Source organism: Nerophis ophidion, linkage group LG19 (assembly GCF_033978795.1).
Source record: "Nerophis ophidion isolate RoL-2023_Sa linkage group LG19, RoL_Noph_v1.0, whole genome shotgun sequence".
In the NCBI taxonomy this organism is placed as follows: Eukaryota; Metazoa; Chordata; class Actinopteri; order Syngnathiformes; family Syngnathidae; genus Nerophis; species Nerophis ophidion.
In genome coordinates, this window is record NC_084629.1 from 21256410 (window position 1) to 21270846 (window position 14437).

Sequence of the window (14437 nt, forward strand, 5' to 3'; positions counted from 1 at the left end):
TGGAAGTGGTGAGTTAGCAGTTTTCCTTACAATTCTTTCTTTCCTCCAATTTTTGAGTGACATTTTTTGTTTACCTTTATTAGATTAGAGAACGTGTAAAATTTTTCATGGCCATTGTTTCTTCCTCCTGTTTGAGCGTTTCGTGGTTATAATAAGTTTCATAGCATCTACAGCGCTAATTATAGTTTGTCATTGTTTTTGTGTTTTCCTACTTTCGGTTGTTCCTTTTTTTTTAACCTTTCTCGCCGACTAATTTAGTTATTGTAGATATTGAATTACCCTGACTCTGGAGGTGAAAAGAAGCTATCATTTTGACAAAGCCTGAAGAGTAAAACTTGTATCTCTGACTACGGGAGCTGTAATGGGCCGACAGTCCATCAAGCGATGCGGCTTCAAAGCCGTACTAAAACATTTTGACAGATTTTTGAGCACAGTGTGTAATGTTCTATATTTTCAATGGAACATTTAATGTTTTGGTGTTGTTTATTTGAGCCAAAAGGCAGTCCACACGTATCTATTATGTGTGAATGCCATCTACTGGTCACACTTATTACACCATGTACCAAATAAAATTGCTTCGAGGTCGGTAAGCACAACCAGAATTATTCCGTACATTAGGCGCACCGGCTTATAAGTCGCACTGGCGATTTTTGAGAAAAATAAAGGACTATAGTCCGAAAATTACAGTACATGTTATGTATGTACATGTTATGTTTCTACATGTTAGGTATGTACATGTTATGTACATGTTATGTACCGTAATTTTCGTATTATAAGTTGCTCCGGAGTATACGTCGCACCGGCCGAAAATGCATAATAAAGAAGGAAAAAAACATATATATACGTTGCAATGGAGTATAAGTCAAATTTTTGGGGAAAATGCGACTTATGCTTATACTTATAAATCAAAAAGTTACCATGCTAACTTTTTGATTGATTTTCTCCGCTATACGCCACAAAGTCATATAACCTGGTATGTGACACATGCTAACTGTTAACATGCTAACGTTTCGAGCCAATTTCTCAGTTGTACACCTTAGAGTCATATAACTTGGTATGTGACGCATTCTAACCGTTAGCATGCTAACTTTCCGAGCCAATTTCTCAGGTGTACGCTTCAGAATCATATAACTTGGTATGTGACACATGCTAACTGTTAGCATGCTAATGTTAACATGCTAACTTTTTGAGACAATTTCTCAGCTGTACGCATTGAGTCATATGACTTGGTATGCGACACATGCTAACTGTTAGCGTACTAACTTTTTGTGCCTTTCTCAGCTGTATGCCTCAGACTCATTTGACTTGGTGTGACACATGCTAATTGTTATTTGGCTAAGGTTAGCAGGCTCATTTTTCGAGGCAATTTCTCACCTGTGCGCCTTGAGTCATACCACAAATGCTAAATACTACCATGCTAATATTAGCATGCCAACTAGGGGTGGAATAATTGAGGAGCAAATTTGCAAATTTTATGCTAAATACTCCTGTGATTTTGAGTCCTTTTGGAGAAATCTGAGATGGATTAAATTGACACGTGACTCATCACATTTAGAGTTAAAGGCCTACTGAAATGAGATTTTCTTATTTAAACGGGGATAGCAGGTCAATTCTTTGTGTCATACTTGATCATTTCGCGATATTGCCACATTTTTGCTGAAAGGATTTAGTAGAGAACATCCACGATAAAGTTCGCAACTTTCGGTGCTAAGAGAAAAGCCTTGTCTCTACTGGAAGTCGCAGACGATGACGTCACATGTTGATGGCTCCTTACATATTCACATTGATTTTAATGGGAACCTCCAACAAAAACAGCTATTCGGACCGAGAAAACGACAATTTCCCCATTAATTTGAGCGAGGATGAAAGATTTGTGTTTGAGGATATTGATAGCGACGGACTAAAAAAAACAAAACGCGACTGCATTGAGACGGATTCATTTGTTTTTAGAGACATTTACTAGGATAATTCTGGGAAATCCCTTATCTTTCTATTGTGTTGCTAGTGTTTTAGTGAGTTTAACAGTACCTGATAGTCGGAAGTGTACGTCCACGGCCTGGTTTTGACGCCAATGTCTCAGGGAAGTCGACGGCAGCTTTATGGGCGGCACAAGCTCAACTGATATCCGGTAAGAAGCGACTTTTTACCACAATTTTCTCACCGAAACCTGCTGGTTGACATTCGGTTGGGATCCATGTCCGCTGTGATCCATAGTAAAGTTTCACCTATGTGAATTTTAAACAAGGAATCACCGTGTGTTTGTGTGGCTAAGGGTTAAAGCTTCCCAACTCCATCTTTCTATTTTTACTCCTCCAATATTAATTGAACAAATTGCAAAAGATTCAGCAACACAGATCTCTAAAATACTGTGTAATTATGCCGTTAAATCAGACGACTTTTAGCTGTGTGTGTGTACAGCGCTCATATTCCTAACAGCCCGTGACGTCAAGAGTACACGTCATCATTACCCGACGTTTTCAAGAAAAAACTCCCGGGAAATTTAAAATTGCAATTTAGTAAACTAAAAAGGCCGTATTGGCATGTGTTGCAATGTTAATATTTCATCATTGATATATAAACTATCCGACCAATTGGTGGGTAGTAGTGGGTTTCAGTAGGCCTTTAAATAAAGACATGAATTGAAGTTTATTTTGAGAGTTTCAACGAGCAAATGTCACGGCTCGTGTGCAAGGTTCCTTTATGTTGTGCCTGAGCATCCACCTCAAGTGCTGTCAAGGTCGTATGCCAACCAAAAGGTCATATGAATGTCATAGAAGTAAAAATACCACACATAAAACCCAAACACTTCATTTATGGCTTCCCAACGCAAATGAGTTCAATTTCAAGTGAGAGCGAATTGTGCAGGGCGGTGTCTCTCCGTGACGCCCGGCGGTGGTGGCGTTATTGTGGCCCCCGCGGGGCAGCGTGGAGCAATCGCCGGCTCCTTGACTCACAATGAGATTCCCCTCCATCAACCTGAGGGAGATTGTCCCATTGAAATTCCATTACAGCCTCCATCACGCCTCCCCGCTTTTGTTGTCCGTAAAGGACTTTCTGCGCTCCAATCAGACTTTAAAGGCCGGCGCCGCATCCAGCCGGAGGTTAGCGGGGGTCGCCGTCTGATTGTCGGAGCGAGGGGGGGGACTCTCCAAATCGCTGCATCGCGTTGGAAATGATGGACGCTTTAAGGATTTCGCCATCCAATTTTCTGCTAAAAATGCCAAAATGTGACGATTGGACTTTTGTAACAAACCACAACAAGGCGCTGTCACCTTAAAACCTCAGCAGCGAGCCTAATAGATGATTTGTTTTTCAGCCCCTCAAACAACAAATACAGAAAAGCTCAACAATCGACTTAATAAATGTAGCCAAAAAAAGCTCCAAAGTCCAAAAAAAACCCATTCCTGGTTTGACGTCCAAGGGGTTCTCGTTTGAAACACAGAAAACAATTGTACGGGAAATGTTTAAAGGTGTTATAGCTCGGTTGGTCGAGTGGCCGTGCCAGCAACTTGAGGGTTCCAGGTTCGATCCCCGCTTCCGCCATCCTGGTCACTGCCGTTGTGTCCTTGGGAAAGACACTTTACCCACCTGTTCCCAGTGCCACCCACACTGCTTTAAATGTAACTTAGATATTGGGTGTCACTATGTAAAGCGCTTTGAATCACTAGAGAAAAAGCGCTATATAAATATAATTCACTTCACTTCATTCCGGACAACTTGAAAGTGGTCTTAAAGGAAATGAACCACCATAAAATAAAACTACTCTGCTAAAAAAAACGTCACACTCCGGAGATTTTAGGGGAGGCAAAAAACAAAACAAATTTTCTATTAAATTGTAATTCTCGATTCTTACTCGACAAAAAAAAATTAAAAATCGATTTTCGTAAATTCCGGACTTTAAGCCGCAATTTTTTTCTTACATTTATATATAGATTTTTTTCTCTGATAACAGCCAACAACTTCTGTTTTGTTTGATCACCCATTTTACCGTTTGTAAACACTTGAGGTAAGTAAATGAACATTTACAAAACATTTCTGTGTAAATAACTCCTTTCAAAACGTATATACACTATATTGCCAAAAGTATTTGGCCACCTGCTTTGACTCACATATGAACTTGAAGTGCCATTCCATTAACCCATATGGTTCAATATGATGTGAGTCCACCTTTCGCAGCTATTACAGCTTCAACTCTTCTGGTAAGGCTGTCCACAAGGTTGCGTAGTGTGTTTATAGGAATTTTCCACCATTCTTCCAAAAGCGCATTGGTGAGGTCACACACTGATGTTGGTCGAGAAGGCCTGGCTCTCAGTCTCCGTTTTAAATCATCCCAAATGTGTTCTATCGGGTTCAGGTCAGGACCTTTGCATGCCAGTCAAGTTCATCCACACCAGACTCTGTCATCCATGTCTTTATGGACCTTGCTTTGTACACTGGTGCACAGTCATGTTGGAAGAGGAAGAGGAAGGTCCAAACTGTTCCCACAAGCTCGGGAGCAAGGCTGGGAACATGGAATTGTCCAAAATGTTTTGGTATCCTGGAGTATTCAAAGTTCCTTTCACTGGAACTAAGGGGCCAAGCCCAACTCCTGAAAAACAACCCCGCAACATAATTCCTCCTACACCAAATTTCAAACTCGCCAGAATGCAATCCGAAATGTACCGTTCTCCTGGCAACCTCCAAACTCAGACTCATCCATCAGATTGCCTTATGGAAAATCAGGATTCATCACTCCAGAGAAGGTGTCTCCACTGCTCTAGAGTCCAGTGGCGACGTGCTTTACACCACTGCATCCCACGCTTTGCATTGGACTTGGTGATGTATGGCTTAGATGCAGCTGCTCTGCCATGGAAACCCATTCCAAGACGCTCTCTGTGTACTGTACGTGGGCTAATTGGAAGGTCACATGAAGTTTTGAGCTCTGTAGTAACTGACGTGGGCGACCTCTTTGCACTATGCACTTCAGCATCCGCTGACCCCTCCCTGTCAGTTTACGTGGCCTACCATATGGTGGCTGAGTTGCTGTTGTTCCCAAACTCTTCCATTTTCTTAAAATAAAGCCAACAATTAACTTTGGAATATTTGGGAGCGAGGAAATTTCCTGACTGGATTTGTTGCACAGGTGGCATCCTATGACAGTTCCAACCCTTCTTAAGCCCTCCCTCTTCTCGCTGGCCTTTGACCTGAGCTGAGTCTGCCCACTAGGCCACCATTTCTTGTCCTACCCCCCCACCCCTTCGCTTTAGTTTTATTTTTTCTATTTGTCGCACTTTTTATTACTATGATTTTTATTTAACACATTTTTTACTTTTTATTCGACCCCTTTTACTGTATTGCTATTTGCACTATTTTGTTCAGTTCATTCTTTGTATATGTTCTTTGTTTGTTTTCTGTTTCTTTTACTCTATGCTTTTTTAACCCGTAAAGCACTTTGGTTCAATTTAAAAGTTGTTGTAAACGTGCTATATAAATAAAATTGACTTGACTTGACACGCTGGAAATCACTGAGGTCCTGAGAGCGGCCCATTCTTTCACAAATGTTTGTAGAAACAGTCTCCATACCTAAGTGATAGATTTTATTCACCTGATCATTTGGATGGGTGGCCAAATACTTTTGGCAACATAGTGTATCTGCCGCTAATTTTTGAAAAAACACTTTTAAAAAAAAAATATTTACTGGGTGCGCTTTATAGTCTGGGAATACGGTCATAGTATTCTTACTTTGAAGTATGGGACGAGCAAAAAGCCATGCGAGTAAAACAGGACTACAAAACAAGAGTGGTTCAAGGACAGACCCTTGAGGTACACCCTTCTTCAAAGTTGCTATAATGAATTATTACAGACGTCCATTCCTGCTCCAAGGCCCTCAGACTGGTTTTGTTCAGGCCTTTGGTAAAAAGTGAGAGAAAGGGCTACGTACCACGCTGTGTATCTGTGGCTTGCGTCGTTTGGCCAGGTCTATGACGTTGATGCCGTTGTAGTACAGGTTTTCCACGCACCCGTGGAAGTTCTTCCTGAGGAACGTGCCGGGCTTTCCGGGAAGCGGGATCCCACCGAAGCTCAGCTGTGGCGAGAAAAAGTTCAGCGGAAGATGCTCAAAGGGTTTCAAAACATGCCACGTCCTTGATTTCAACGCTCACTCCTTACTTTCCCGGAGAAAGCGGCATCGAAAAGGCTTTCCGAAGTGGGTTGGGAAGAGAGACTCTGACCTCAACTCATCTTCTCTGAATGCGGAAGCCAAAGAAATCCCTGCAGCCGCTTGGCTAAAGACTTTCCGGGAAGCTCCTGGCATCAGATTATTAATGACGAGGAGTTTGTGGTCATTAAAAAGGTAGGGTTTTCAGGAATTGGGCCATTACTTATGCCCGCCTGCTCTTGCTCGGCGCACGCAGCTGAGACGTCTCTTTTAACAGTTGAGATTTTATCAGCTTTGGCCAGCTAATTAATGCTAGCCGCATGAGCTGAGCGCATTATGTCCGGCTGACTGCTTTTAAAAGAAGGAAGCTTGAAAGGGATCCTGAATATATACTTGGCGCCATGCATTATGCAGAAGGAGGACGCCACGTCATCCATACTTTGCTTTCTTAGCGGTGGGGGGAAGATGACCTCGGAACATGAAGTGCACTTGTGTGCGCTCACCTCGTAGTCTACCTCCAGCGAGTGGGCCTCGCCGCGTGTTTGGAAGTGACGCGTGTGGGAGTCCAGCGTCAGGTTGACGTTCGTGTTGAAGCGCTCCACGTGGACGGCGTGCCAGCGCTGGTCGTCCAGCAGGCTGCCCACGGTCACAGCCACGCGGGGGGAGCCACTGGAGCTGGGGTGGCTGTCGTCTGCAGGAAAACAGGGGAAGGGGACGTGAGTGATGGAATCTAGTCTTCTGAACGAATCTTTTTAGTGAAAGGTGGGAACCGGTATTGTTTTTAGTGCACTAGAAAATTTGGCGTCTGAAATTGCCAACTCTGCCTGCCATCCCAATCCAATCCAATCCACTTTATTTGTATACCACATTTAAACAATATAAATGTTTCAAGAGTGCTGCACAACATTATTAAAAACAATATTAAAAACAATATTCAAATATCCTTAGCTCCAACAACGACTGATTAAAAAATAAAACCAATATATCAACCAATATCCCACTGGAATCTAGACTAAAAAATGAGTCAAAGGAAACTTGGCAGCATTTAAAAAAAAAAAAACCTTTAAAAAAATTAAAAAATAGAAATATAAAAATATATATATCCATCTCAGCTACAATCGGGCGGAAGGCGGGGTACACCCTGGACAAGTCGCCACCTCATCGCAGGGCCAACACAGATAGACAGACAACATTCACACTCACATTCACACACTAGGGCCAATTTAGTGTTGCCAATCAACCTATCCCCAGGTGCATGTCTTTGGAGGTGGGAGGAAGCCGGAGTACCCGGAGGGAACCCACGCATTCACGGGGAGGACATGGAAACTCGACACAGAAAGATTGAACCCTGACTACTATATATATATATATATATATATATATATATATATATATATATATATATATATATATATATATATATATATATATATGCAGTGACGTGCAGTCAGGGGAGGCAGGTGAGGCGGGGCATCACTTGCCATCGTGGAACTAAAAAAAATGTAAAAAGAAAAACAAATAATTAAATTAAAATATGTATCCAGTGATTATACTATAAAGTTATTTTCTATTTAACTTCACCAGTTTTAGATTATTCTTATTCAAAATCGCTGAATTTTCACATTTGCCGTTAAAATACAGAGAAGAGACTTGCGGTCAGTCACAGCCAGTTGAGCCTCCCTATAGATTGCGCAATGACTTGGCTAACTGCTGGCTGCTGTGCAGTGAGACTGTATTGCTATATGAATTATATTATACATTTCCATAGTTTAATTAGCTGAGGTATATAATGTACAGTGTATTTTGTCAACAACTATATGTGTGTAACGTATTTCTTGTGCTGGGCAATCATAAAACGGCTGTGAAGACGCACTGTGTGAGACACCTGTTCTCTGGCCTCCTGGTGGTAGAGGGCGCTAGTGATCCCAGAGATCATTCTTGCGACCAGGCTAGGCCCGGGGACATCTGAAGCCGGTATTTTTTAAAGTTGTCGTTTGCCTGCATATCGTAAAAACAACCGTCCAACATTTTACAACTAATTGTAAACTTATAGGTGCCGACCATCAGGGCCGAGTTGCGACAAAAGAGTGTGTCGATGTTGAGATATTAAGCCAAGTTGGTAAGTGAATTTTTTTGCTAATAGTAGCTACTAGCCGTACCCATGTATTTTATATGGGCGGTTAGCATTGGGTTTTAATCCCGTTTCCTCCAATGTTTCTGATCCGATTGAATTTATATTAATGGAGAGTCTTTATTTTTGGTACTTAAATATGGTGACTGAGTATTATGGCGTTTTAAGGCCATCTGCATTTTTTATGCTACAGTAAAGACAATGAATGAACACCGCCACTGGAGCGCGGTTACACCTGTCATTGTGACAACACTGTCTTAGACCTGTCATAGTGACAACACTGTGTTACACCTGTAATAGTGACAACACTGTGTTACACCTGTCATAGCGACAACACAGTGTTACACCTGTCATAGTGAAAACACTGTGTTACACCTGTCATAGTTACAACACTGTGTTACACCTGTCATAGTGAAAACACTGTGTTACACCTGTAATAGTGACAACACTGTGTTACACCTGTCATAGTGACAACACTGTGTTACACCTGTCATAGCGACAACACAGTGTTACACCTGTCATAGTGAAAACACTGTGTTACACCTGTCATAGTGAAAACACTGTGTTACACCTGTCATAGTGACAACACTGTGTTACACCTGTCATAGTGAAAACACTGTGTTACACCTGTCATAGTGACAACACTTTGTACCGTCGTGCTTGTTATTTTCTACATACATGTGATTGTTTAATATTGTTAATGTTAGCAGTATTATCGCCAATAATGATAATCATAAGTGTCATTTATTTATTGAAGTTCAAACGATAGATGACTTAATGTTGATATTTATGTGCACACATTGATTGAACTCCGGGTCCTGTGTTTACGTAGGCCAGGTCCCTAAGTCTTGGATGGCGAGCTGTAGATAGACCTCGAGCCGAGCCCAAGGATCTCCACCTCCTCAACCCCTGAATTCCACCTGCTCTGGTCGGGCCGGTAGGCGGCTTATAGCCGAACCCCTTGCCGCACTTCATTGCTCTGCAGCATTTTGAACTACCTCATACACAATCTGCCCATAAACTGAACATTCACTACCAACTGCCATATCCACCACGCCAACCCGTGTGGTTGTATGAACTGCGAATGCACATATGGACTGCGATCAGTCTCATATGGCTCCTATAAACTTGAAGAACTTTTGATATTACTTTTTATGAATTACCTGAACTAAACCAACATTGTTTGTTGAGATTCCTTTCTCTTTTTTTCTTTTGTTTTGAATGGCCATTCCTATTAATGCCTGTCCACTAGTTGTTGCACTGTACATGTTTAAATAACACCAGTATCATTTAAAGTATTTAATTGTGTCTGTCCTACTGTCTCCGAGTCGTATTGTAGACTTCTGATTAGCCCAAATATTGAGAACTTCTACTATACTAGCTGAAGTACCTGCTACATTAAGTTAAAGTAGCAGTGATTGTCACACACACACTAGGTGTGGTGAAATTTGTCCTCTGCATTTGACCCATCCCCTTGTTCACCCCCTGGGAGGTGAGGGGAGCAGTGAGCAGCAGCGGCCGGGAATCATTTTTAGTGATTTAACCCCCAATTCCAACCCTTGATGCTAAATGCCAAGCAGGGAAGAATGCTGGTATGAGCTCTTAAACATAACCCGTTAACTGCTGCCAATCAAATGGTGAATAAGATACTCTATAGGGTTCATATGTTTATAAATCTGACTATGATGAAGTCAGTGCCTCACCAGCCATGAACATATATATATATATATATATATATATATACATATATACATATATGTATATATATATACACACACACACATATATATATATATGTATATATATATATTATAATTTTTTTATTGTTGTTTGATTGGATTTCTTTTTTATTTAATTTCATTTCATTTGGATTCACTTTTTCAAATTATAAAATTATGTATATTTTTTACATATACACATTTTGAAATATAAATGTATATGTTTTTTAATTATTCATATTTTTTATTGCACCTATTTTCAATTTTATCTGTTTTTATTTGTATTAATTCTTTAAATCATGAAAATATTTACATATTTGTTTTACATATAATCATTTAGAAATGTATATATATATATATATATATATATATATACAAAATATATATATATATATAAAAAATATATATATATATATATATATATATATATATATATATATATATATATATATATATAGATATGTGTGTATAAAAATACGTAACTTTTTTTTATATTTAAACATCCATCCATCTGTTTCCTACCGTTTATGCCCTTTGGGGTGGCGGGGTACATTTAAACATGTTTTATTTATATATATATATATATATATATATATATATATATATATATATATATATATATATATATATATATATATATATATATATATATATATATGTATATATATATACACACATATATATATACACATATAGATGAAGTAGTCTTGTGATTTTTTCCCACACCTACATATATACACATATATATATGTATATACATACATACACACACACACACGCAGATATACGTGCATATATATATTTCAAAATGTTTACATGTAAAAAAGGTTACATATCTTAATACTTAAAATTTTTTATTATTTATATAAATATACATATATACATATGTACATATATATGTACTTTTTTTTTTTCAATTTACATAATTAAATTATACTTTTTTTTTTTTACACATAAAAGTTCTTATTAATCAATGTTTTTTATTATTATAGTTTTTTTATACATGTATTTTATACTTAGTTTTTATTTGATTTATTTTTATCTGGATTCATATTTTCAAGTTATAAAAAACTGTATTGTTTTACATATAAAAACATTTTGAAGACTAATGTATACAAGAAAGTACAAAGTTATAAACTCTCCTCCTCCCTCATCACTGTTAACACCAACAAGTCTTCAATAGAAGTTATGTTTATTTGTTACATTTCATTCATATTCCTTCTCCATAACTCCTGTTTTGTCTTCATACTTTTGGGTGTCTGGTACAGACTCATTGGATTGGGATTAAGGGAAAAATTGCTTAGTTTTTTTTTTGCATGATTTAGATTTTGTCTGACATTTTGGAACTAATTACAACCATGGATGGGTACCAAATCTAGTACTTTTTCTGGCACTGATTGAATCCCGCCGGTCCAACCGGGCACTGATTTACATAAAATCCAAATGTGCCTTGTTACATTTGGTAGTGTTGCAATTTTCAATGCCCAAAAAGCAACTTAATCGAAAAACGCCCCAGCGTAAGCAAAGTAAGGTTCCAATTTTCCAAAATTATGCAAGCTGGATGTTAATATATATTGGATTTGCTAATGACATGTTACTGATTAGCATTAGCGATTTTACATTGCAACTTCAACACCTCCAAATTTGTCGGTGAAAACTACAATTAAGACACATGGTACAATCAAACAGCTGGTGCGTAATAAGTACAATACTTACAGGATTAACACTTTTTATGGCACAACAAAAGACTAGATAGAACCGACGAGCCAATACGCCATACACTATACACTACTGCCATCTAACGCCATACATTAAAATGAGACAAAACAGTTGACCGAAAAACGTCCCAATGTAATATGCTAACTTGATGTTAATATACACTGGCTTTGCTATTGACATGCTACTGCTTAGCATTAGCGATCTTACATGGCGATTTCAACACCTCCAAATTTGTCAATGAAAACTACGACAAAGACGCACGTTACAATCAAACAGCTGGTGTGTAATAAGTACAATACTTACAGTATTGACACTTTTAGGGCGCAAAGTATCACTCCAATTTTCCAAAATTGGGCTAACTTGATGCTAATATACATTGGCTTTGCTATTGAAAAGCTACTGATTAGCATTAGTAATTTTACATGGCGATTTCAACACCTCTAAATATGTTAATAAATGATACAACTAATACACAATCAAACAGCTGGAGCTTAAAAGGACACTACTTACAGGATTATCACATTGTAGGGAACAACAAAAGACTAAAAAGACTGAGCCGACGAGCCAACACACTATAAACTATTCTGCCATCTAACGCCTCACATAAAAATGAGACAAAGCAGTTGACTGAAAAACACTCCAATGTAATGCGCTAGCTTGATGCTAATATACACTAGCTTTGCTATGGACATGCTACTGCTTTGCATTAGCGATTTTACATGGCGATTTCAACGCCTCCAAATTTGTCAAACAAAACTACAACTAAGATCAATGTTACAATCAAACAGCTGGGATTTAATAAATAAATAAATGGGTTGTACTTGTATAGCGCTTTTCTACCTTCAAGGTACTCAAAGCGCTTTGACACTACTTCCACATTTACCCATTCACACACACATTCACACACACTGATGGAGGGAGCTGCCATGCAAGGCGCTAACCAGCATCCATCAGGAGCAAGGGTGAAGTGTCTTGCTCAGGACACAACGGACGTGACGAGGTTGGTATTAGGTGGGGATTGAACCAGGGACCCTCGGGTTGCGCACGGCCACTCTCCCACTGCGCCACGCCGTCCCCAGTACCTGTAAGTAGGATACTTACAGGATTAACACTTTTTAGGGCGCAACAAAAGACTAGATTCACCATAGACTGAACTGACAAGCCAACACACCATAAACTATACACCACTGCCATATAACGCCATACATTAAAATGAGACAAAGCAGTTGACTGAAAAACGCTCCAATTTTTTAATGTGTTAACCTAATGCTAATATACACTGGATTGGCTATGGACATGCAACTGCTTAGCATTAGCGATACTACATGGCGATTCCAACACCTCCAAATTTGTCAATCAAAACTACAATTAAGACCCACGTTACAATCAAACAGCTGGTACATAATAACTACAATCCTTACAGAGATAACACTTTTTGGGTGCAACAAAAGACTAGATTCACCAAAGACTGAACTGATGAGCAAACACACCATAAACTATACACCACTGCCATATAACGCCATACATTAAAATGAGACAAGCAGTTGACTGAAAAATACTCCAATGTAATGCGCTAATTTGATGCTAATATACGTTGTCTTTGTTATTGACTAGCTACTGGTTCGTATTATCAATTTAACATGGCGATTTTAACACCTCCAAATTTGTCAATGAAAACTACGACTAAGATGCACGTTGCAATCAAACAGCTGGTGTGTAATAAGTACAACACTTACAGTATTAACACTTTGTAGGGCGCAACAAAATACTAGATTCAGCAAATTGGTGTCGTTGAGTACCGGTACCATATGCGTTTAAATGTGAACGATGCCCATGCTTGTTGTTTAGGAGCACTAGGACAGGTGTAAGTAGCGATGTCAATAAAGTCAATAAATGAAGGTGAAGAAGCACAGTCAGCATGATTCTAATGCTAATCGCTAATTGAGCACAAGCCGCGTGGCCTGCGTGCTTCAGTTACACACTTATATGATGCCTTAGTCTTCATGAATGTGAACATACAACAAAAGTGTGAGGTGGATTGGTTTTTCACCCAGGTTAAGGTAGAGGTCCAGTTTCCCCCGATGAAGTTCCAGAGTGATGTAGTCTCCTCTCTGGCCCTCGCCGTGCAGCAGAACGCCGTCGGCCCGCTGACTCTTGAAGAGCAGCGAGATGACATCTTTCACCGTGGACATGGACTTCTGGTTGAATCGATACAGCAAAGAACTCCTGCCGTCAAAGTCGGCCACGTAGGACTCTGTCGGGGAGGGAGACAGGGCAGGTTGAGGCAGATGTTCCTGACATTAGGCCGTCTAATTGTCTTTATCAAAGCTCATTAGGAATCAGTATTTGCTTCATCATGATGCGTTATGAAAATGTCTTTTTGTGCACTTCTTTCCATGCAGTCTGAATTCAATATTGTCTTCCAGAGGAGGTTTGATTCTGTGAATTGTTGGCGTGTCTAAGAATAATCCACTATTTAATCATTCAATCCCAGGAAATCTGATCCGACATCCACCTCGTTGTCGTACCCCCGGACACTGAGGGTCCCTGCAGCGTACTTGTCAACCCTCCCGATTTTTCCGGGAGACTACCGAACTTCAGTGCCCCTCCCGAAAATCTCCCGGGGCAACCATTCTCCCAAATTTCTCCCAATTTACACCCGGGCAACAATATTGAGGGCGTGCCTTAAAGGCACTGCATTTAGCGTCCTCTACAACCTGTCGTCATGTCTGC

General features: G+C 39.5%; 1 protein-coding gene across 1 annotated transcript in view; it reads right to left on the reverse strand.

Annotated features, from left to right (window-relative positions):
• Window positions 1-14437, reverse strand: part of LOC133538166 (contactin-associated protein-like 5) — a 309867-nt gene that overhangs the window by 162479 nt on the left and 132951 nt on the right. Inside the window, exons 5-7 of the mRNA XM_061879527.1 lie at window positions 13755-13958; window positions 6640-6827; window positions 5921-6064 (exon numbers count right to left, since the gene is read on the reverse strand). Coding sequence (XP_061735511.1) covers window positions 5921-6064; window positions 6640-6827; window positions 13755-13958 — 536 coding nt within the window. The remainder of the gene's footprint in view (window positions 1-5920; window positions 6065-6639; window positions 6828-13754; window positions 13959-14437) is intronic.